This window comes from Phaseolus vulgaris, chromosome 8 (assembly GCF_051622355.1).
Source record: "Phaseolus vulgaris cultivar YP4 chromosome 8, ASM5162235v1, whole genome shotgun sequence".
In the NCBI taxonomy this organism is placed as follows: Eukaryota; Viridiplantae; Streptophyta; class Magnoliopsida; order Fabales; family Fabaceae; genus Phaseolus; species Phaseolus vulgaris.
Window position 1 is genome coordinate 23,029,854 of NC_143505.1, and position 25,072 is coordinate 23,054,925.

The following is a 25,072-nucleotide window of genomic DNA, read 5'->3' on the forward strand; positions in this document are numbered from 1 at the left end:
ATTAAAAGTAAATGAATTGAAAACATCAACTAAAGCTTGATCGCACGCAAAAGTAATGTTCTGAACTGTATATTGAAAAACATTAGTCCACAACTGCAGTTCGGACCATATCCTCAATTCAGTCGAAGTCCCATTAAGAATTATTATCAACTTTCCATTTTGTGGCTTCATCAAGAAAACCCTTTCACCAACCACGGTTCAAAATATAAACTTCTCATGTAATGAACCCTTTAACAAAGACGTAAAAATTAAGACAGAGTTGAATGCTCTTACACGAATGTGTGCACTAACTTAATTTAGAGAGATCAATTGACCAAACCCAAGGACAAAAGACTAGGTTTGACCGATAAAAAGGAAGTCATTACCTAAGCATTTTAGCATTGATCTTATCCATTTCAATCATAGTACAACAACATAAGCTTGACTGCATGAAAGCAGAACACTACTCAGCACCGAGGGGAAAAAATGTTCATTTTATAAAATTAATCCACACCCTTTGAACTTAAAATCCTATGCCATTAAGCCATTTATCATGTTAATTAACAGAAAACCAGAACCAGATCTCTAATCACACAAAGAAACATCTGTCAAAAGGTGACTTAACAAACAAAAACAATCTTCTAACCAGTGCAACTTTTACAAAATCCTGTAACCACAGATTACACCAGAAGCTCAATTAACTCAAAATAAGTTCCATCCGTAAACATGACCATCAAATTTTCCTCTTGCATCTTCCACAAAAAAATCATACCCCACCAAATACGCCATTGACTTAAAAATTTTATCTTGCCACCTTCACTAATTTGAACAAGCCCATGATCTAAACCAAAGCACACCACGTTAAAATAGATTTCAAACATGTTCTATTTGAAATGCTCCAACTCAGTTTGAAAAGTTAAGTTTCATAACCTATTTAGCTATTTTCAAAACTAAAATACACACACTTATATTTTACATTAAAGCAAGTTGCCATACATGCAAAACCCAGTTCTTTCAACATCCTCAGTTTGCAAAATGAAAACTATTCCAAAATTAAGTTTGCCAACTTTATCCCAAACCTATAAAATGCAGCCTAACCAAATTGTACATTATCCAAGCAAACTATAACCCAATCACATCTCATTTGAGTCCCCATTGAAATAAATTCCTAACAACACCAATAACTAAACACAAGGCAGGCAGTCAAAATAAACTGTCAGCACATATTTCTTTCTTCCTTTTTGTTTTAAAAACATGTAAAGAGAGAAAACACACTAAAATATTTCTCTCCAGTTCCGACTTGCTCACCTCATCACCGATTCGAGCAACCACAGAACCATATTGAAAAGGAACCATTTCATATAAAACACAAATGAAAAATGCATCCTTTTTATGATTTTAGTGGGTGAAGGCATAGATAGCAGTAGAGATATAAAGCACGAGAGCGGAAGAGACCAAGACAACCATGGCGGTGACGGCGTGCACGGCGGCCTTGCTTCCGCAGGAAAGCACACCGAGGCGGATCTGGATGACGTTGACCATGGACAACACCAGGAAGAGGCAACCCATGACGGACCCAATGGCGGAGCCCAGCATGCCCAGCCTCAGGGCCTTCAGGTTGATGTGGGCCCGAAAGGCCTCGTCTGTGTCCTTGCTGTTGAGCAAGTTGAGCGCCAGCTTGAGCCCCTGCGCCACCAGGGAGGAGCAAAGAAAGAAGCTAAACGACACCACTTCGAAGACGAGGAGCTTCTTGGCCATGTCGGTGCCGGCGTCGCACGCCGAACGGCTCTCGAGGCTACGCTGTCCCGGCGTGGTGAGGGAGAGCCCTACAAACACGGCGATCGTGAAAAGGGAGTTGACGTTGACCAAGCCGTCCAAGGCCGTGACGTGGACGCTGGTCGTGGAGGAGGAGGAAGAGGAAGACACCCTTCTGGTCATTCCATCGTTCGGATAAATCTCCTTTGGGTACTGCTCTGATCTGCGTCAATCAAATCGAAGGAAACAAAAACAAAACAAAAAAGATTACATTTTTGGATTAGAAATGGAAGCGATTTAGAAAATAATTTGGTGGTGAGTAAAATGTGTGTGGAGAGAGAGGACAGAGAGATACTCGTCCATTGGGAATCAATGCCGGCGGAGAAAGAGAGAGTGGGATTGCGGTGGCTTGGCTTTTAGGGTTAACGGCAATTGTTTGCTTAGCGGAGAGGGAGATGCTTTGGTTTTCAGTGGCTGGTTAGCTTCTTAGCTTTGCTTTGCTTTGCTTTTGGGGTGTTTCTGCAAGGAAAGTTGAAAAAGACAGGATACCGCGTTTAAAAGAAACACATCAAATTAACGAGACTCTTCATTTATTCATCTTTACCCATAAGTAGCTAAAGGACATGGGAGAAAGGCATGTGTACCCAATTTCTATTACTTTAAAAGTCTTAAAAATATATAACTTTATAAAATAATATTCAAAAATTAAAATAATAGAGTTTTAAAACATTTAATCTTGGAAAAATGATATTAAAATAAATAAAAAATTTAAAATATGTTTAATTCTGTTACAATAATATTAAAATAAATTACTTTAAAAAATTATGTAATTATTTGTTACCAACTATACAATCATATAGATTTATAACCATGAATAATATATGCTTCTTATTTTTTAACAATTTTACTCTTAAATTGTTACTTTTACGATCCTTTTAAATTGTTACTTTTACGATCCTTTTACAATTTTATCCGTCAAATTATGATAATTATTTTGACTTATGAAAATAAATATATTTAATTATTTTTACAAGTAATTTATAAAAAATAAATTTTTATTTCATTTAGAATTATGTATGTATGATGGAAGATCTCAGGTTAAAAGACTAATAAATAGAGTTATAATTAGGAGGATATAAGAAGATCAAGTCTTTACTCACCTTACTCAAACTAGTATCAAATGACTTATTATAAATAATGTAACTTAATATATATATATATATATATATATATATATATTAAGAATAAGAAAGTTTGTAATTATGTGAAATAGGTTAGGTTGTTTGGACTAAGCAAACTAGGGTATTTTACCTTATATAATTGCTTTAGAGAGACTTGTAGACAGATGTTAGGATTATGCTAGGGTTTTAATTGATCTCATTTAAGTTTAAATTAAAATCCTAAGCTAGTTGGTGCATTTAGACGTGCTAGGGTTGCATGAGTATACATTTAACACGTATTAAATGTGAAAAGTGTGATCTATGTGCAATAGATCCACTTCTAGTGTCATGTTTATAAGATCACATAGAAACGTCAAATTTGAATTTTCCTCCATTTACTCCTTCTCATGGTCGATCATTCTCCTTCTAAATAGGATCATCTTCTAAAGAGAACCTTCGACCTTCCTCACAAGAAAAATGTCTTGTGAGAAGCTCGAAAAGAGAAGACAAGCCTAAGGTGACTGCTTGAATAAGTGAGATGCAAATTTAACATTACAACTCTTTAAAAGTAAAAAAATACATGGAGAAGCCTTTCTTCACCAGTTTGATTCCATTTCTCTTCCCTATAAGATTCTACAATCCAAGCCAATTCTACCTCGTCAAGTATGAGATTTGTATCATATCTTTGTTTTCATTGGGTAATGTGTATACATGTACCCTCACTCATGTCCATTTTCACACTATACCAAATATTAAGTAATTTTCTTATAAAAAATAAAATCACACTAGGAAAACATCATATTATCAAAAATTCAATGTAAAAAGCACGCAATTTATTTTCTTCAATGTCAAATTTCAAGAAAGAAATTGTAATTACATAAATATTTAAATAAGTATCAAATAGAAATTACATAAATATCAAAATTATAAAAAGAATAAACATTTACATGTAATTTGCTCCCTAAAAATTATTTTGCAGGAAATCTGAAGAAAAAGTCAACATTTGAGAGATTTATGAAGAATAAGAGCTATATTGAAGAGAGAAATATATAGTTGGAGGCTGGATGCAGTGTTACTGTTCCTGCCAGAAGCTTGAGCACCTTCGTGTGTCTCTTCGATGGAACGCGAACCTTCGAACCTACTCCTTCTCCCGTGAAGATTTCCTGCAACATAGAGAAAAATGGCGCGCTCGCGACCGTTTGCACTCCGACGCTCAAGTCAGTAAACGAGGCAGAAAACACCGTGCACCTCCGTATTAGAACAGGGCAACAACCGTGCTCTTGGAAGTGTGTAACTGAATCCTCTCCTATTCCCTCTCAAGTTCACAAGTGCATGCAGTTTGCCCAATGACAGAGTATTTGGAAAACGTACCTTATGTTGTTTCTCTTGTTCCTTATATACCTTTGCCCGTGTTTCTGCCACGTGGCTTCTCTGACTTAAGCTTACTAACGAGCGCACCTCACGAAGCTGCATTCCAGACTTAGGAGTATCCCAACACGTGCGGTAGCCCTGTTGGAGTGTTGGCGCGCCAAGGGGTGATTGCATGGGAGCCAACTGATACACTTGTCTCTGAGTCACTTCCCCTGGGAGTCCCCTGAGTTGCTCACATACCCTGCACGTAGACGCCCCTCTGGGGCGTGGCCTCTTACAGGTCGTATCTGCTCCAGAGGGCATCAGCGGTGGTGCGTTCTACCGCATTCCTACACCTCATGCGCGGATAAGTCGTGGATTGGGGCTCTTCTTACTGTACTGAAGGTGTGGCTTTAAATCCACCTTTCTCAGTTATGCTCACCTCTTGACATACCGAGGCCCGAGGCCTCCAGGCGTCTACCGTGTCGCTTCCTTCTATGTCGCCCCCTCCACGGTCCTGTGGGTATTGGGAGGTGGCACCATCTAGGCCAAATCACGTTCTCAGGACAACTGGTTACACCTTCAAGGTGGGTGATGCCTATGGTGGTCAAGGCCCTACAATGGTCGACGCCCAAGGCCTGTAAACACTCGAAGCGGTCAACATATTGACTTTTCCTCTTGGAGCCCCTGGTGGGTCCTACCACATGTTGACTTTGGTCAACGCCCGAAGACGGGTCGGTACAATTACTATTCAAAAAGGCTTGCCTAAAAAATTGAAGGACCCAGGAAGTTTTAATCTTCCTGTGTCTATAGGTGTTTTATCTGTGGACAAGGCCTTACTAGATTTGGGGGCAAGCATAAATCTAATTTATTTGGCAATGCTAAAGAAAATAGGTTATTTGATGATTAAATCCACCAAGATGACATTACAATTAGTTGATAGAGTAACCAAGTATCCATATGGTGTGGTTGAAGATGTTCTCGTTAAGGTGGATAAATTCATATTCACCACGGATTTTGTTGTCATGGACATGGAAGAAGATGAGGAGGTTCCCTTGATTCATTTATATCAATCTCTCGCATATAAAATCCTTAAGAATGTTTCCTAAATATCGATCTCTCGCATATTTATAAAAACAACTTAGAATCACACTCAGACGTTAATGGCAATTAACATTTCAAGTTTATCCCTAACACTCAAATATGCTAAGTATTGATGTTTAGGTCCAAACCCTAAAAATACCTCTCGGTCAGATTTAAGATTCTCAATTTGTCACGGAAAGTTAAAAGTAAAACAACAATACCAATAATCAATCAAGAACTGAATATTAATATATAAGATATCACCTCAATACATAAGAGTTTGAGCAGATTACTCCCAAACCCAAAGGGTAGAATTAGCTACGCATACTTCTAGCACCTTCCATTCTCCCAATTACAATTCACTCTATTGTGTTTTCCTCTCAATCTGGCACACTAGGGTTGAGCCTCTAACCCTCTATTTATCCTAGTTTTCTAGGGTTAGGTTGCTTCCTATGTCGTGCTAATGGGCTAAATGATAAAACAAAAAAAAACCCAATCTTTCTTTGCATCTTTTTCCATTCTGGGACCTTTCGGCTTTATCTTTTTAGCTCAAATTATTCTCCTTTATTTTAAATCTTCAATCTTCCCTAGAAATCTGCAATCAACACCAAATTTGGGAATAAAATGCTCTTATTCAAATAAAGCCCATAAAAATGTAAAAAGGTATAAATTCATAAATTAGGGATTATTTTATATGAAAATTAGCAATAAATCCTCATAAGTGTCTATATTTTAATATAAAACATTACTGAAATTAGGCACTTATCAAATGTTCCTTCCCACAAGGTCATTCAAATAGAACAAAAATTTGAAAAGAATGAAGTTAAGAAAATACTTGTATCTGAACAACCTTAAGGCTTCCTTCTTTGTAAAGAAACACTTACATTCACTGCCACACTTTTTGAAGTTAGTGAGCGACCTCTTAAAGTCAAAAATCTTATAAGAGAATTAGGTGTTGTATTTCCTAAGGAAGGACCCATTGGACTTCGACCTTTTAGGGTATAGAACACCAAATAGATTTAGTTCTGTGAGCTAGTCTACATAATAAACCGACTTACAAAACTAATCCTAAAGAGACTAAGGAGATAAATTCACAAGTTCAAGAATTGTTGGAGAAGGGTTGTGTTCAAAAGAGTCTAAATCCTTGTGTAGTACCTGTTTTGTTGGTGCCTAAGAAAGATGGCAAGTGGAGAATGTGTTGTGACTGTAAAGCCATCAACAACATCACCATCAAATACAAACATCCAATTCCTAGACTTGATGATATGTTTGAGGAATTGCATGGGTCCACTATATTTTCCAAGATTGATCTCAAAAGCGGATATCACCAAATAAGAATAAAAAAGGGTGATGAGTGGAAAACTGCTTTTAAGACCAAGTTTGGACTATAAGAGTGGTTAGTGGTGCCTTTTGGACTCACTAATGCACCTAACACTTTCATGAGGTTTATGAATCATGTCCTTATGGATTGCATATGTAAATTTGTAGTAGTTTATTTTGATGATATATTAGTATATAGTAAAAGTCTAGAGTCCCACCTAAGTCACCTTAGGGAGGTTCTATTAGTTCTTAGGAATAATAATTTGTTTGCTAATATAGATAAATGCACTTTTTGTGTAGATAGTCTGTAGTGTTTTTAGGATTTATAGTCAACAAAAATAGGGTTCATGTTGACCCCGAGAAAATCAAAGTCATCCAAGAGTGGTCAACCCCATTTATTCCTTTTTTATCCTTTAACACCTTCCTAGGTGCTATATGATCAATTAAGATTAAAACTGAAAATTAAAACTGAAAAATCACTAGCTCTTCCAGAACAAAAGGTAGTGTCTATAGAGTCTAGTAATAAAAATGTAGAACATGTTAGAATATATGGTCTTAAACGAGAGATGGGGGTGAATTGTTTAAAGGGGGTTTTCGAAAACATTTTCAGCTAGAATGAAATTCTTTGCAAGAAACCAGATTAGAAATTTAGTTAGCCAAGAAACAAAGCACAAAACAGCAAAACACCAGAAAAACAATCGGTTGTTTCTTCGAAACAAATGGTTGTTTATACCAGCAAATCAACAACAACTGAATTTAAATGAGTTTAAGGGAAGAAAGAGATACACAAACAATTTATACTGGTTCACTCTTAAACCAAGAGCTACATCCAGTCCCCAGAATCCACTGGGCAATCCACTAAGCAATCAATTACAGATTACACACAAAATCACCAAAGAAGTGACCTTGAACCCCTCAAGAAACATACTTCCTTTGGCACAGCACACACCAAGAATGTTGATCTTGACAACCTCAAGAGCACACAACACTCCTTGGCTTACAACACCAGAATTTACAAAGTATTCAGAACAAATTACACTTGTTACAAAATGAACTGAAATCAATACAGATGTCAAAGAAGAAACAATCAGTTGTTTTGAGGAAACAATCGGTTGTTTTTCTGCAACTTATTGACAAATTGTGATTTTCAAGCATAAACTGAGAAAGGTTCAAAACAGATGTTAATGCTCATTTGAAAAAGAATTTTAAGCATGAATCAGTAGTTAAAAACAAAGGCAAAGATAAGGAAGGTTTTATCCTTTTATGAAGTCCCTTCAATGAGTCATTTGTTTGTGATCAAGAAGCTTCTTTTGACTTTTGAAAAGGCTTGGACTGGTACACACCCTCAATTCAGTTCCAATCTTAATCCTTTTCTTTCAAGAACCTAATCAGATGACTTAGAGCTTCATGTTCTTCTAGTATCCCTGAATAAAAATGAATTCAAGCAACAAGATTTGGTCCCCTTACAAATGTGGGTCCATTTGATTTATTTTTATCATTTGAAACCTCACAACCTTTCGGAATCCATTTCATAAAACCTATGGGAACAAAATATTTCCTTATTTTGCAGAATCTGACTGAATGGCCTCTTTTCATGCAATAAAAGCATGTAACAATGGGTTGTTTCGACTTAACAATTGGTTCTTTTACTGGCAGTTTTGAATAATTCATTGAAAACTTATCTTACTTGTTATGTGAATTAAAACCTAATCTAGCTCTTCCAAAAACACAATTTTGAGATGCCAAGACATTCCTTTGAAATCTTATCCACAGTTCTAACAAGATAATGAACTTTCTTTCAAGATTTTCACAATTTTCATAAACAAGAGAGTCACACACATGAGAAAAGTTTTGCAATGTTTTTCAAGTTTTTCAAAATCAATTTTTGATTTTTCTAGCTCTTCTTCAAGTGTCTTAACCCTCTTTTCAAGCCAGTTGATTAGCCCTTTCAATTGGTTGTTTGAGAGAACCAATCGGTTAGCTTCTTCATGAGTTTCTTGAAAAGCTTGAAGCAATTTACTATAATTTTCAGCACTTAAGGAAGCACATGAACTTACATTGCTTGAGCTGCATGACTCATCATCTCCTTTTGCAATCAAGCATATGTTTGCTTTTTCATCTTCACTTGATGAGGAGCTTGATGAGGAAACTTCATTTTCATCCCAAGCAATATATGCTCTTCTTGATTTTCCCTTTTTCTCCTTGTAGCTTGATTTCTTTTCATTGCTTTCTTTATTTGGGCAATCAGCTTTTATATGCCCTTGTTCACCACAACCAAAGCAAGTATAATTGTTAGAATTGAAATCACTAGTTTTCTTGTTGCCATACCTTTCTTTGTTGCGATTTCTCTTCACGAATCTACTAAACTTTTTGGACAACAAACTAAGGTTTTCTTCTTCACTTTCATCACTTGACTCTTGTTTGCTTTTGTGCTTGGCAACTTTCAAGGCAATGCTTCTCACATGCTTGTCTTCACTTTCTTGAACATTGAGTCTATTCATTTCTAACTCATGTTCTCTAAGCTTACCAAACAATGAAGCCGTTGTCAAGGATGTCAAATCTTTTGATCCAGAAATTGTTGTCACCTTAGGTTGCCAAGATCTATCAAGACACTTGAGGATCTTGATGTTTAGTTCTTTTTTATCAAAGGTTTTCCCAAGGCTCATAAGGTGGTTGATGATGTGAGTGAACCTCTTTTGTACTTCAACAATTGACTCATCTTTAAGCATTCTAAACATTTCATATTCCTGAATTAAAGTATGCTTTCTAGCTCTCTTCACATCATTGGTTCCTTCATGAGTCACCTCCAAAGTGTCCCACATCTCCTTGAACGATGAGCATTGAGAAATCTTGAAAAATTCATCCGAATTCAAGGCAGATGTTATGATGTTCTTAGCAATACAATCAAATTTGGCCTTCTTGTTTTCAGAATCAGTCCATTGGGACCAAGGTTTTTCAATGGAACATCCATCTTTTTCAAATTTTGAAATAAAAGAGCCATTTTCAATTGCATCCCAAATTCCTTTGTCAAGAGATTCAACAAAGATTTTCATTCTAACTTTCCAGAATTGATAATTCAAACCACAAAACATGTTGTAAAATTGTATATATTGCAAAACGAAAAACAGAGTGCGTTTTTGCGAAACAGAAAACAGAGTAAGTAGTCAAACCCTAAAATTCTTCAGTGAGGTTGGAGGAGATCGCAAAGGTTCGGCAAAGACTGGATCTGCTCCAAAGTGATCGCGCGACGTTGCCCCTTCCACCCTGAATCGTAGCCGCACCTCTGGGAATGCTCAAGCCTTCGCTCTGCAGGTCGTGTGGAATCTTGAGAACGTTGCGAGATTCGTTGGTGGTTAGCTCCTCCATTCCCGCGGGTCTTCCTCCACCTCCGGCGGCCATGACCGCTCCTTTAGGGTTTAAAGATGTGGCAGTGTGTTTTTTCCATCTATAAATACTGCATCCCATTTGCTTCAGTAAACGCATCTCACACACTCACCTCTTCATCTTCTTCAAACCCTCCGTTCACCATCTTCTTCCTTCTCCATTTTCCCTTTTCAATTTCTCTCTCCTCATTATTTTATTATAATAATAATTTTGGGTTCTATTTGGGTATTACTCTTTTAAAGAGAAACTTGCTAGTTCTGATCCTCAGAAATTGCCGGGAAGTTCCTGTTGTATCCTGGGGGACTTGCGCAATATACCGCGGATAAGTCCTTACGGACAGTGATTAATCACGTCTCGGGAAACCAGTTTTTGTTCGTTTTAAAGCCTATTTTACTACAAAACATAGGTGGTCTGTTAATTGAAGCACCCTCTCCAAAAGGTAATTTTTCAGCCATTGAAAAAAGATTTTAGGATCAAACTTGAGTATTTTTCAAGTACCAAGCTCTTGATGTCAATTGTTAGAATATATGGCCTTAAACGAGAGGGGGAGTGAATTGTTTAAAGGGGGTTTTCGAAAAAAATTTAAGCTATAATGAAATTCTTTGCAAGAAACCAGATTAGAAATTCAGTTAGCCAAGAAACAAAGCACAAAACAATAAAGCACCAGAAAAACAATCGGTTGTTTCTTCGAAACAATCGGTTGTTTATACCAGCAAATCAACAACAACTGAATTTAAATGAGTTTAAGGGAAGAAAGAGATACACAAACAGTTTATACTGGTTCACTCTTAAACCAAAAGCTACATCCAATCCCCAGAATCCACTGGGCAATCCACTAAGCAATCAATTACAGATTACACACAAAACCACCAAAGAAGTGACCTTGAACCCGTCAAGAAACACACTTCCTTTGGCACAACACACACCAAGAATGTTGATCTTGACAACCTCAAGAGCACACAACACTCTTTGGCTTATGATCCTGCCTGTTGACCAGAACGCTGGAAACTGCCTCGTCAAAGGATCGACGTGTGCACCGCTTCAAGCTTCCGTTCTTCTTCGAGATCCACCTCAAGAACCTGCAAAAGAATAGAGCGGCGCCGCTGCGGCCGATCGCACTCCAACGCCCAAGTCAGTGACAGCACCACCAAATACTAGGAGCAAGAATACTCAAGAAATCTCAAGGAACCGTGCAATGTTCTCTCTCACAGTGTGCTCTCGAACTCGCAAGCGTAAAGAGTGTATTCTGAACTTGCGTACCTTAGAAAGTTCGTTGAGAACTCTTATATACCTGGTCACTTTCTCTCTCCTAGCAGTTACAGACCTGGACACGTGGCTCGCATCCGGTCGTACACGTGCCACTATCTGGAGCCTCCTTGACTTGGGCGCTGCTTCTGGCTCTCCTTTTGGCTAAGTTACTTATGCATGGTTCTGCCCAGTGCATAGCTAACTTGAGAGTGCGATCTCTACTAGAACGGGCGAGTTAGGGTGCTCTCGTACACCTTCCCTGTGGTCTCGCCGACCGCCTTCATAATCTGCACCACCTTCACCTTCGGCGATGTGCTTTGTTCTGGCGATCTCCAATCACTTGGTCACCTGAGTTTACATCTGGCGACTTCATCTTCAACTGGCATGTTTGAAGATCGGAGCACGCCAACTTAATAACTGGCGATTACACGAACCACCCGACTTCCTTCCCTTCTGCCACTCTGGCGCCTTATCCACACGCCTACTCTGTAGCTTGGTGCCACGTCATCACTTCCGACTTCCAGGGCGGTACACAAGCCCCCTAGTCTTAAGCGAAGACTTGTCCAGCGAAAAGACTGAAAGAGTCACGTCAACACCGGTCTACGTGGCACTGACGCAGAATTCCAAGCGGTTGTACCTTCTGCTTCTCTGACGCTCCACCAAACCCCTCGTCCATCACCCGACACGTGGCTTCATCAACGGTTACCTTCAGTTACCGTTTGCGCTTCCCAAACCCATTTTGAAAAAACCCTTAAACCCGTTTTCACTCTACTGTTCCATCACTTTTCTTCGTATCTCCAAACGCTCTCACCTTCTCCTGCGAAAAACTCTCTCAGCGCTCTTCAAAATTCTGACCCACCATCATCCTTCATCGTCTTCCTGATCATCAAAAGGTACCTACTTTCCTTCTTCTGCTGGTTTTCCTTGCATTTTAACCGATTCGCATCATCCTGTAACTGTCTGGTGCATACGTTGTGGGTTGTTTTTCCATTTCTCCTTTCTCGTTACTTAGGGCTTCGTCTGTCGTTACAACGAACCTTCGTTCGTTCGTCTTTCACCCTTCTCCCATGATCGAGTCAGCCTTTGCGAACCCTGATCGTTTCTCCTTTTCTTCTTCCTTTGCAGCTTCGAGAATGACTCGCTCAAAGATCACCCCGAATCCTCCTCCTTCATCGCGAAACCCTTCTTCTCAAGCACTCAACCCGCAACCGCGAGCGCGCGGTGCTTCATCTTCCCAGGCTGAGAGGCCTGCACCCTCCCGCCCGAACCTGGCCCAGGCGACTCCACCTACCACCGGAGGAGCCCCCGTTCCCCCACCAGACTTCAAAAAACTCTACCCCTGGGCCAACTCGACCCTGTTGAGGGAAACGTCTTCCGTGAACACTGCTGGGGCAGTTTTGCGACTGACTAAGGGGGATGAACCTAACCAAACGTTTCATAAGGAGCACGATGAGAAGATGATAGCGCTACCTTGCCCCCCCGACCTGCCCGTTTGTGCTGATGACAAGGTGAGTGCTGACGGGCCCTTCTGCTTCGTCTACACAACGCTATTCAAGAAGGTGAAACTGAAGTTTCCCTTTACCCGATTCGAGAGGGAGCTCCCCACCGAGCTCAACATTGCCGCCGCCCAGCTTCACCCCAACAGCTGGGCGTTCGTGCGAGCATTCCAAGTGATGTGCGACCACCTGGGGCTGCCCGCATCCGTGGACGTATTTTTGTTTCTCTTCGAAGCCAAGCACCCGGGAGACCGCCTATGGGTTAGCTTGAATGGGATTGCTGGGAGATCGATCTTCTCCATCTTCCAGCAATCCTATAAAGATTGGAAAGGGAGGTTCATCCAAGTGCGCTCCAATGACAAGGACGCCACCCTACTTGACGGCTTCCCCTTGTACTGGGTGGACAAGGGGAAGAAAGAGTCCAAGAGCTGCTTCAGGAGGCCCAGAAGTCCTGACAGCATGGGTGCATTGGACAGAGACCTCTGTCTCTTTTGGAAGAGTGTGGCGGAGGCCAACATCACTTTCCTCACCACCACCCTGATATGCTTCGAATTCTACGAGGACCAACTAGAAATTCGAATAGGTTAGAACATTTAAACTGTTGTTTCAATACCGCTTTTGTCAACTTGTTTCTGGGCGTCTTGTGCGTTGCGCGCAAGGCTTTGGTTTTATTTTTCTGCATTCTTTATCTGCTTTGCTGCTTCATACTGCCTTCGTGCCTTGGCTTTGACTTTGAACTAACTCCTGCATTTTCGTTCTGTGCAGATAACATGTAGGGCCAAGGCAAACTCGCGGAATTGAGGGCGCTCGCCCGAACCCACGGGTTGGCGACGGGCTCTCAAACAGTGCCCAATTCGGTGGTGGAGAAAGCCATCGTCCACGGACGATCGCCACCTCAGGAACCCGCCGCCCAACGCAAGAAACTAGTCCTCAAGAGGCCCAAGAGGAAAGCTCCTCAAGTGATTCACGAAGAGGAAGAGGAGGACGACGAGGCCACTGAAGATGGCCTTGTCACGAAAAGGAAGAGGGTGGCACCTTCTTCACCACCTGCACCACCCCCTCTTCCCACGTCAACGCCACCATCCACGCCTGCTCCACCTCCATCGCCACCCCCACAAGCTCCTGTTTCACCAGTCCAAGCGATCCCGCTGGCCACTGCGCCACCTGTAGTTGAGGCCCAAGAGCCAAATTTCATGGAGGACCCCCCGAGTGCCTCCACACCATATGTATCAGCTGGAGGGGGTCCCCCTTCAAACGCCTCAGCTGCACAGGTTGCTCCAATCGGGGATGAGGTTGCTCATACCTCGCCGATTCTGATCACTGAGTCCCCGATTCCGTCACCACGCCAACAAGCGCCTACTGAAGAACCTGCTAAGGAAGGTGGCGACGAGAACCAACAACAGGCTCCCACAGCGCCTCTACAAGCAGCAAACCTCCCTCTCGAGGTTACAAGGATGTGGGAGCCTCTAACCGCCAAACTGAAGACGATAGCGGAAGACATTCCCGCCATCATAACCAGAGTCGTGGAGGGCTCCACCAGGAAACTCCAGGACGACCTCTTCAACCTCAGAACTGAAAACAGCACCATGAGGGTCGAGGTGGAGAAGTTGTCCTTCAACCTGACGCTCGCAGAAATCGAACACTCCCGAGTGGAGGACGCAATGAGCACCGAGCTCAGGTTGGCGCGCAAAGAGGCCACTGATCTCCGCCACAAAGTGCAACAACTTGCTCAAGAAAAGATCGAACTAGAGAGCAAGATTGTGCCTTACCGCGTCAGGGTGGCTGACCTGGAGGCTCTCATAAAGGCCGACGCCGTCAAGGTGAAGAAGCTAGAGCAAAGGTCAGCCGACCGGGAGACCCTCCTCGGGCAGGTGGAAAAGGCGCGGGACGACGCCATAGCTGATCTCGCCGAGGCCAACAAAGAGAAGGGAAAGATAACTGCTGAACTGGGCCAAATGCAAGCGGAATCCAAGAAGGTTGCTGAAGACCTTCTCCAAGCTCAAGAGACCAACGAACAACTCAAAAAGCAAGTCGAAGAGCTGGAGCAACAGAATAAGGGGCTGAAAGAACAAGCTGAAGAACTCGAAAAACAGATTGAAGAGCTCAAGAAGCAAATTGAAGATCTCAATCTGAGTTCCGCCCAAATTCTGGCTGCCGGATTCGAGGCTGCACGGGAACAGTTCGCCTGCTTGTTCCCTGATCTGGATCTCAGCATGGTGTCACTGAATAATGAAGTGGTGGATGGAAAAGTGGTGCCCGCCGAAGACTGATCGATTTAATCCATCCATTGCTTTTATACTTTCCCTTGTATATAGCTTGTAACAGACTTTATGCCTTTTCGTATATATGTTTTGAACTTACATTCACTGTTAATGACAAAGGTCTACGTTCTTCCTCTCATAACTTCTTCAATTGCTTCAACTTTCCTTGCTTGTTTAATTCCAAAGAAATGACTTAGCAAAACTGTAGGCACGACCTTTGACTTAACTGCTTCGAATGGCTTAAACACTGCTTCACCCGATCTGCTCCATCAAAACGGGTCTTTTAACTTTTTCGCCACTGTTTGAACTTTTCCTGGTCGCCAGAAACTCTTGGCGATCAGCTTCTTTCTGGCTTCACGCCTTGGCCATTGTTCTTTGATTTGGGGGTAGAGGCGCCTTTCGGATCCTCCTCTACCTTCCTGAACTTCAGGACCACAGGCCAGGTGGCTAGGCGCTCTCTTCGAACTTGCCTTAGCCACCTTCCAAACTTCGTCCACCCTTAACACCATACCTGAACTCGTTCGAGACGAGAAGGATTTTATCTTGCCTGAACTCGCGCATAGGCGAGAAGGTCTTTAACTCGCCTGAACTCGCTCATAGGCGAGAAGGTCTTTAACTCGCCTGAACTCGCTCATAGGCGAGAAGGTCTTTTACTGGTGCCTCTACATTGCCCCAGGGGTTACATCTTCTCGCCCCCAGAAACACTGAGGACTTTTCACTGGTGCCTCTACATTGCCCCAGGGGTTACATCTTCTCGCCCCCAGAAACACTGAGGACTTTTCACTCTTCCTTGCCTGCACTCGCTCGACGACGAGGAGGTCTTTAACTTGCCTCAGGACGCGCGAGGGCGTTGAGGTCTTTTAACTGGTGCCTCCGATCGCCGAAAAACGATGAGGACTTAAAAAACTTTAACTGATGCCTCCAATCGCCGAAAAACGATGAGGACTTAAAAACTTTAATTGATGCCTCCAATCGCCGAAAAACGATGAGGACTTAAAAACTTTAACTGATGCCTCCAATCGCCGAAAAATGATGAGGACTTAAAACTTTTTAGAAAGCATGCTATATTTCTTTAACTTGCCTTGAGTCGCATATAAGTGACAAGGTCTTTCTTCAAAACTTTCTAAAAACAACAGGCACGCAATCTAGAACAACTTGTATTTTGAAAGCTCTTCTTTTATTGGGTGGCCTCATTAAAAACCCTCCTTAGGGAAAAAAGAGTGCCCCCTTCAACTGTTTTAACAGAGACATTGTAATATAACTCGTGTTTATCTTTACTTACAAAGCTCTCAACTGTAATACAACTTCAAGTGCGTGGCGTTCCAAGTGCGAGGAATCACCCCTCCTTCCAACGTCTCTAAGCGGTAGGCGCCGTTCCCAAGCGCCTCGGTTATTCTGAACGGTCCAGTCCACTTAGGCGACAGTTTATTCTCCATCTCGTACTGGTGGGCCTTTCTCATCACTAGGTCGCCTTCTCTAAACTGCCTTGGCATCACCTTCGAGTTATATCTTCGTTCAATCCTCCTCTTTACCGCCTCAGCCTTCACTCTCGCCTCTTCTCTGACCTCATCCAGTAGAACCAGGTTCAGCCTTCTCTCTTCATTCGAGTCTTCCTCTACAAAGTTCTGGAATCTCGGCGAGCTCTCCTGAATCTCTACTGGAATCATCGCATCACACCCATAGACTAAGCTGAACGGGGTCTCACGGGTTCCTGACTTCTCGGTGGTGTGGTATGCCCAGACTATACGGGGCACTTCCTCAGCCCAGCTTCCCTTGGCTTTCTCTAGCCTTCTCTTCAATCCTCTTAGCAACACCCGATTAGCTGACTCCACATGGCCATTTATCTGAGGGTGCTCGACGGATGCAAACACTTGTTGAATTCCCACCCCTTCGCAAAGCTTCTTCAACAGGTGGCTTGCAAACTGAGTCCCATTGTCCGACACCAGGCGTTTAGGCACTCCAAACCGGCACACGATGTTCTTCCACACGAAACCTTCGATCTTGTGTGCGGTGATCTGGGCCACTGGTTCTGCTTCGATCCACTTGGTGAAATATTCAATTGCCACCACCAAGTACTTCATCTGTCTGATCGCCAGCGGGAAAGGTCCCAGGATGTCGATTCCCCACGTATGAAAAGGCCAAGGGCTATAGATCGACTTCAACTCCTCGGGAGGCGCTTTATGCCAATCGGCGTGCTGTTGGCATTGTTTGCAACATTGGGCATACTTCTTGCAATCTTCTCTCATCGATGGCCAGTAGTATCCTGCACGGAGAGTCCTCGCGGCCAGAGCTCGACCCCCGACGTGGCTTCCGCATATACCTTCGTGGAGCTCTTCCATGATTCTCGTGCACTTCTCGCCATGTACACATTCCAGGAGTGGGTGAGTGAACCCAAACCTGTACAGATCGCCATCAATCCACGTGTACTTGCTAGAATTTTTCTTTACCTTCCTAGCCTATGTCGGATCCAGTGGGAGAAGGCCATCTGCCAGGCACCGCTTGTACTGTGTTATCCAGGTGTCTGGCTCATGGATAGCGCAAACCTGCGTCATCTTCACCTTCTCACCTCGACATGCTCTAATTCTCGGCGATCTCAGCGTTTCTTGCGTTAGGGACTTATGACTTCTCGCTGCTTTCTCCGTCGACTTGCTTATCTGCAGAACCAGGTGATCTGCTACAAATGCTCTTGGCGTCTTCAGAGTTTCTTGAATCACCGTCCTCTGTCTACCCCCCTTGCCTGAACTGGCGAGCTTGGCTAGCAAGTCAGCTCGGGCATTCTGCTCTCTGAGCACATGCACTACTTCAAAGGAGGCAAAGGAACTCTTCAATTCCTGCACATACTCCAAGTAAGCCGCCATTTGTGGATCTTTAGCCTGGAACTCGCCTGTTACTTGCCCCGTGACTAGCAGCGAGTCACTCTTAGCCATCAGCACCCTGGCTCCCATCTCTTTAGCCAGCAAAATCCCGGCGATCAGCGCTTCATATTCTGCTTGATTGTTACTGGCTTTGAAGGCAAACCTCAGAGATTGTTCGATCAGCACGCCGTTGGGTCCTTCCAAAATGACTCCAGCACCGCTACCCTGCTGGTTCGACGATCCATCCACCGAGAGTACCCAACGGAAATCGTCCCCTTCAACTCGCGTTGCCTCAGATGAGAGCTCGACCACAAAATCTGCAAAGATTTGCCCCTTAATCGGGCCTCGGGGCTCATATTTAATGTCAAACTCTGACAATTCTACTGCCCACTTCACCATCCTTCCCGCAACGTCCGGCTTCTTCAAGACCTTCTGGATGGGCAGGTCAGTCATCACCAGTATTGTGAAGCTATGGAAGTAGTGGCGCAACCTCCTCGCCGAAAATACCACAGCCAGTGCAGCCTTTTCTAGGGCCTGATACCTCGTCTCGGGGCCTTGCAACACCTTACTCACAAAATAAATAGGCTTCTGAGCCTGATCTTGATCCTGGGCGAGCACCGCACTCACCGCCCTCTCAGTTACAGCGAAATACAACCTGAGAGGGGTCCCCACCAGCGGTTTGCACAGAACCGGCGGGCTCGCCAGATACTCCTTCAGCTTGACGAAAGCTTCCTCGCACTCTTTCGTCCAAACAAACTTATTGTTGCGCCTCAGACACTGAAAATAGGGATGGCCCTTTTCTCCGCTAGCTGACACGAAGCGAGACAGGGCCGCCATCCGACCTGTTAGCTGCTAAACTTCTTTCACCGTAGCTGGGCTCCTCATCGCCAAGATGGCGGCACACTTATCGGGGTTGGCCTCTATGCCTCTTTCAGTCAAGAAGAAACCCAAAAACTTTCCAGCCTCCACGCCGAAAATGCATTTCTCTGGATTGAGCTTTAATCTGAACTTGGCGATCGTCGTGAACAATTATTCCAAGTCTGCAACGTGTTTGCTCTTTTCCGGCGAGGTCACGACCATGTCATCGACGTACGCTTGCACGTTCCTTCCCAGCATTGGTGCAAGTACTCGATCCATCAGCCTTTAGTACGTGGCCCCCGCGTTCTTCAACCCAAACGGCATCACCTTATAGCAATAGCACGATCTCTCCGTCATGAAGGCTGTCTTCTCTTCATCCATGGGATGCATCTTGATCTGATTATACCCCGAGAAGGCATCCAGGAAGCTCAGCAACTTACACCCTGCAACACTATCTACCAGGGCGTCTATGCTTGGTAAAGGATACGAATCCTTTGGGCAAGCTTTGTTCAGGTCGGTGAAATCGACGCACATGCGCCATTTCCCGTTACTCTTCTTCACCAGCACGAAATTTGCCAGCCACTCAGGGTACTGGACTTCCCTGATGTGGCCTGCAGCAAGGAGTTTCCGTGTTTCATCTTTAATCGCCTGCCTCCTCTCCTCGTTGAACTTTCTTCTTCTTTGTCGCACTGGTCTCACCAAGTTGTCCATCGCCAGATGATGGCACAAGAAATCGGGATCAATCCCGGGCATGTCCGAAGCGGACCATGCAAACGCGTCCAGATGCCGCTCAATCACCTTGGCGATCTGGTCCTGGAGCTCGACCTCCAGAGATCTTCCCAACTTGAAGATCTTTCCCCCGATCTCTTTCTCGAGCCACTGCTCGACAGGTTTTGGCCTGGATTCTCTGGCAATCACCGCCCTAGCGATTCCCTACTCTCTCGCTTCCTCAGGGCGATTCCGCGCCTCTTCCTCCTCCAGACCAGCGTTCCCCTCCCCCAGCTCAGCGTCCACCATCTCCACGTCCCTTCCGGCGGTCTCTTCTGTTACCGTCGATCTGGGCTTCACACCGGGAGGTGGGGTGGTTGTTACATAACTCACTGATCTCTTGTTTTTCAGGCTATTCTCATAGCACTTTTTTGCTTCCTTCTGATCAGACTTGATCGTGATCACCACCCCTTCCATAGACGGCAACTTCACCTTCATGTGCCGAGTCGACGGTATAGCGCCTATCCTGTTAAGCGTGGGCCTTCCCAACAGGATGTTGTATGCTGAAGGAGCGTTTACAATGAGGTACTTGATTTTCTCCGTCCTCGAACCAGCCTCATCTGTAAACGTGGTTCTCAACTCAATGTACCCCCTGACCTCCACCTGGTCACCCGCGAACCCATACAGGCACCCCCCATAGGGCCTTAGCTGGTCAAGGGGCAACTCCAGCTGCGTGAAAGTCGGCCAGAACATCACGTCTGCCGAGCTTCCCTGGTCCACCAGAACTCTGTGGACCTTCCTTCCCGCCGTAATCAACGAAATGACTATGGGATCGTTGTCATGGGCCACAACGTCCCGAAGATCCTGCTTGGTGAACGTAATGTCTACCTCCGGCGAGTGATCTTCAAACATATCCACTGTCATCACCGACCGCGCGTACTTCTTCCTCTGCGATGCGGTGCATCCACCACCTGAGAAGCCTCCGGCAATGGTGTGGATTTCCCCGTGGATAGGCATCTCGTGTTGCTGGGCTTCTCCACCCGCTGGCTGGGAATTCAACGCTCCCCCCGTCCTCCTGTCCAGCAGATAGTCGTTTAGGAACCCGCTCTTAACCAGATCATCGAGCTGATACCCTAAGGACAAACACGAGTCCAAAGTGTGGCCAAAGCCCTGGTGAAACTCACACCAGGCGTCTGGCTTTAGTCCCAGCACCTTGTCGCCCACCTTCTCAGGCGCTTTCAACCTAGCAGATATATTGGGAATGGCGATCAGGTCCGCCAATCCCATAACAAACTTGTGCTTAGGCGGGCGATTGTATTCCCGGCGTGCTAGTTGCTGGCGTCCCTGGCCCCTCCCCTTGTTCCTACTATCATAAGGATGGCGAGTCCTCTGGTCCTTCCTGGCCGCCGCCGCTGTCTCCAGCACCCTTTGCGGCTGGATCCTGGTCTGGGCGCGGGGCCTAGCGGGAGCCACGCTCCCTCTCTTCTCGGCGACATCACTCTCGTCGGCAATGTGAGCCACCGCAAGTCGCCTAACCTCAGCGAACGTGGCGGGGTGTGCCCTGATCAACGCCTCGCAGAATGGTCCTGGCAACACGCCCTTCTTAAATGCATAGACCAGCATTTCTTCATCTTTGGCTGGCGATCTGACCATCTGCGCCCCAAAGCGATTCAGGTAATCTCTGAGGGACTCTCCCTGATACTGCCTTATATCAAACAAATCATAAGACACCCTGGGCGGTGCCTTATTCACAATGTACTGCTCGACGAAAATCTTCGAGAACTGTTGAAAACTGGTTATGTGACCGTTGGGCAGGCTCACAAACCATTCCAGCGCCGTTCCCTGGAGCGTGCTCACGAACATCTTGCAGTACACGGCGTCTGATCCCCCTGACAGCATCATCTGCGTATGGAACGTGGTGAGATGAGCCTTAGGATCCTCCACGCCGGTGAAAACAGCCTTAACAGGAACCACAATCGCAGGAATAGGCGTGTCAGTAATCGCCTGAACGAAAGGCATGGGAAAAACACGAGGTGGCGACGACGGCGCAACCTCTTCAGCAGAAGAACGCCCTTGCTGCTCCTGAAGAGCTTGACGCAGCTCCTCAGTCACCTTGCTGAGCTTCTCATTCCTGGCGCGAGAGGCGACCAGGTCCTCATGCATTCTCGCCTGTTCTATGCGCGAGGCTTCCACAGTTGCCTGCAACGAACGCATCATCTCTGCCATCTGCGCCATGGTCATGGCTGCGGCACCTTCAGCAGCGACGGGCGCAACTGGACTTGAACGATTGCTTCTCATTTTTCTCATGAAACTCAGTGAATCACAGAATGCAGCGAACAACACTTACTTCAGCTACGATCGACTCAGCGATCAATCGGGAAAAACTGTGCGAAACTCCGCAAGAAAACTCCAAAACACCGCAAACCTTCAAACAAATTTGCAACTTCACCAGAAACCACCGCTTTTCCCGCGGATAACCGAACGATCAAAAGAACTCAACTCCACCGAACAAAACACGCGTAAACAGCAGAAAAACCTCACTTCACCGATCAAAAACCCAAACGAACAGTGTAAAACGCGAATTCACCGAACGAATCTCAAACAAACAGCGAACGATGGTTGCACCAGCACACAACCACGCAGAAAACTTCGAAAACCTCCAAGAACTCACGCTGTGGATGGGAGCAAGTTTTACACGGCCCCACGGTGGGCGCCTGATGATCCTGCCTGTTGACCAGAACGCTGGAAACTGCCTCGTCAAAGGATCGACGTGTGCACTGCTTCAAGCTTCCGTTCTTCTTCGAGATCCACCTCAAGAACCTGCAAAAGAACAGAGCGGCGCCGCTGCGGCCGATCGCACTCCAACGCCCAAGTCAGTGACAGCACCACCAAATACTAGGAGCAAGAATACTCAAGAAATCTCAAGGAACCGTGCAATGTTCTCTCTCACAGTGTGCTCTCGAACTCGCAAGCGTAAAGAGTGTATTCTGAACTTGCGTACCTCAGAAAGTTCGTTGAGAACTCTTATATACCTGGTCACTTTCTCTCTCCTGGCAGTTACAGACCTGGACACGTGGCTCGCATCCGGTCGTACACGTGCCACTATCTGGAGCCTCCTTGACTTGGGCGCTGCTTCTGGCTCTCCTTTTGGCTAAGTTACTTATGCATGGTTCTGCCCAGTGCATAGCTAACTTGAGAGTGCGATCTCTACTAGAACGGGCGAGTTAGGGTGCTCTCGTACACCTTCCCTGTGGTCTCGCCGGCCGCCTTCATAATCTGCACCACCTTCACCTTCGGCGATGTGCTTTGTTCTGGCGATCTCCAATCACTTGGTCGCCTGAGTTTACATCTGGCGACTTCATCTTCAACTGGCATGTTTGAAGATCGGAGCACGCCAACTTAATAACTGGCGATTACACGAACCACCCGACTTCCTTCCCTTCTGCCACTCTGGCGCCTTATCCACACACCTACTCTGTAGCTTGGTGCCACGTCATTACTTCCGACTTCCAGGGCGGTACAGCTTACAACATCAGAATTTACAAAGTATTAAGAACAAATTACACTTGTTACAGAATGAACTGAAGTCAATATAGATGTAATCCTATTCCACTCTCTCTTGAGAAAACTAAAGCTGAATTGTGAAAACTCAAATCTTGAAAGCAATCTCTGAAAAACTCAAATCTGTTTTTCTCTTTTTTCATTGTTTTGTTATAAAACATAAAAAAAAAAATATTTATAGCTTTCAAAGTTTGGTCAAAGCATTTAAAACAGGAGCGTATTTAGTTTGAAAATCATTTAAAGCACACTCAACTAACAAAACAGATTTTGTTAGGATTTTTAAACAAACAATTGATTGAAAGCACGAAACAATCGATTGTTTTGGTTTGACAGCAAGTCAACCAACCAAAATAGTTTTCAACCTTTTCAAAAACACCTAAGAGTAAAACAATCAGTTGTTTCGACAAAACAACAGATTGTTTTTCACTTAGTTTGAAAAACACTTTAAACTTAAAAGATTTGAAAACACTTTAGCTTTAGATTCAACAAAGAGTGGATTACACAGATAAACTACCCAGATCCTACTCTAAACACAGGAGCAACTTCAGCCTTCCATCAAATGCTAGAATTTGGATTCTTCAAAGCTTTTGATCACATTTGATTCAATAGAACAATAGAGGACAAACTTATAAAAGGAAATTATGTACTCCTCTCTAATAAAATCTTGTGAAAAGTTGCCAAAAACAATATAATAACAAGAGGAATGGCAACTTAATAAGACTGATTTTTATACAATTGCTGAAACTAACTCATTTGATTTGTTTGATTACTCCAACAAATGGTCATTTGATCCTAGAGGGTGAGCATAGTTTTTAAAGGAGAAGTAAGGTACTGTTCACGATCAACCTTGTAGATCCGAGGACAGATCTTCTCAAGAAGGAGGGGATGATGGTAGAGCCCCCAGCCACACACAACCACATAATAAGGAGGATGAAGACCTAGAGGTTGTTTATGGATTTATTTGCAAATATGGGTCTAATTGGGCTTTTGTTTATTTTTGTTGGCCCAATCAAGAGGACAAATCTAGAATGAAGGAATGTACAAACATATCCAAGAAGACCTCCAACTAATCAAAACATAAACTAGAGCTTTGGTCAGAAGAACACATGAAGATTGAGTTTCGGCTAACTAGTTAACATTATTTTTGGGCCAAGCTTTAGCTTAAATAAATTGTAAAATGTTGTTTAGGATTTCATGGGTCATGTATTGGGCCTAGTAGCATAAAATAATTGGACCAAATATTTGGGCCAAGTAGCATAGGGTTTTGGGCTTGTATTTGGGCCAATAGTAAAATAGGTATAGTTAGGGTTAAAAGTGACTAGTTAGAGTAACAATTAGGTTTCTTTAAGCCCAATGTAACCCTAAAACGTCTAGGGTATATTAGAGGACGAAAATTATCTTTGCATGGAGCACATGGACGTCCACATGGAAACCTAGGAGTGGAGAGGATTTAGCATGGAAGGTGTGAGCTAAAAAAGGAAAGCATGAGTTCACATGGCACCTTCTCATTTAAGAGTTTTATTTTTGAATTTTCAAATTTTGGCTCCAAAATGTTCAGTCATCTCTCCTATAAATTGAGGTGCTTGGCTCATGAATTAATAAGATCAATTTTATGAGTGTTATGCTGCTAAGTTGCTAGTTCTTACACTCTCTTGTCTAAACCTCTCTAGGTTAGACACCTTTGGTATTCTTCTTCACCTCTCCAAGTGATATGGCTCAACCAATAACTCTCCCTACTTCTCATGCACCTTCAAGAAATCCATAGCTCCATTGGAGCCATCCTTGTTCCATTTCTTCCATCAAGCATCTGCCCAATCCATCAACAATTCAAGAAATCGATTTGGAATGAAGGCACACATCATCACTGTATATGAGTCGTCCCAACGATGGGTCGATTTGACCGTTATGTTACGTTTTAATATACTTGTATATTTATTTGAGCCTCCGATCAGCACTGAGCAACCCCCAAATCCAAAGAAAAGAGGGCGTCTGGTTCGGGTGCCTCAACCTTGTACTGAGGTGGGGTCGTCTTTTTATTCTCCCTCAACGTTGGG

The 25,072-nt window shown here is 44.0% G+C and overlaps 1 protein-coding gene across 1 annotated transcript; it reads right to left on the minus strand.

Annotated features, from left to right (window-relative positions):
• Positions 1-1,066: 1,066 nt before the first annotated feature.
• LOC137825794 (maternal effect embryo arrest protein) lies at positions 1,067-2,302 on the minus strand. The gene is made up of 2 exons (XM_068631584.2): positions 2,090-2,302; positions 1,067-1,957 (listed from the first exon to the last, which is right to left on the minus strand). The coding sequence occupies exons 1-2, from the start codon at positions 2,095-2,097 to the stop codon at positions 1,378-1,380; spliced, it is 588 nt and encodes a 195-aa protein (XP_068487685.1). The 5' UTR covers positions 2,098-2,302; the 3' UTR covers positions 1,067-1,377.
• Positions 2,303-25,072: the final 22,770 nt, after the last annotated feature.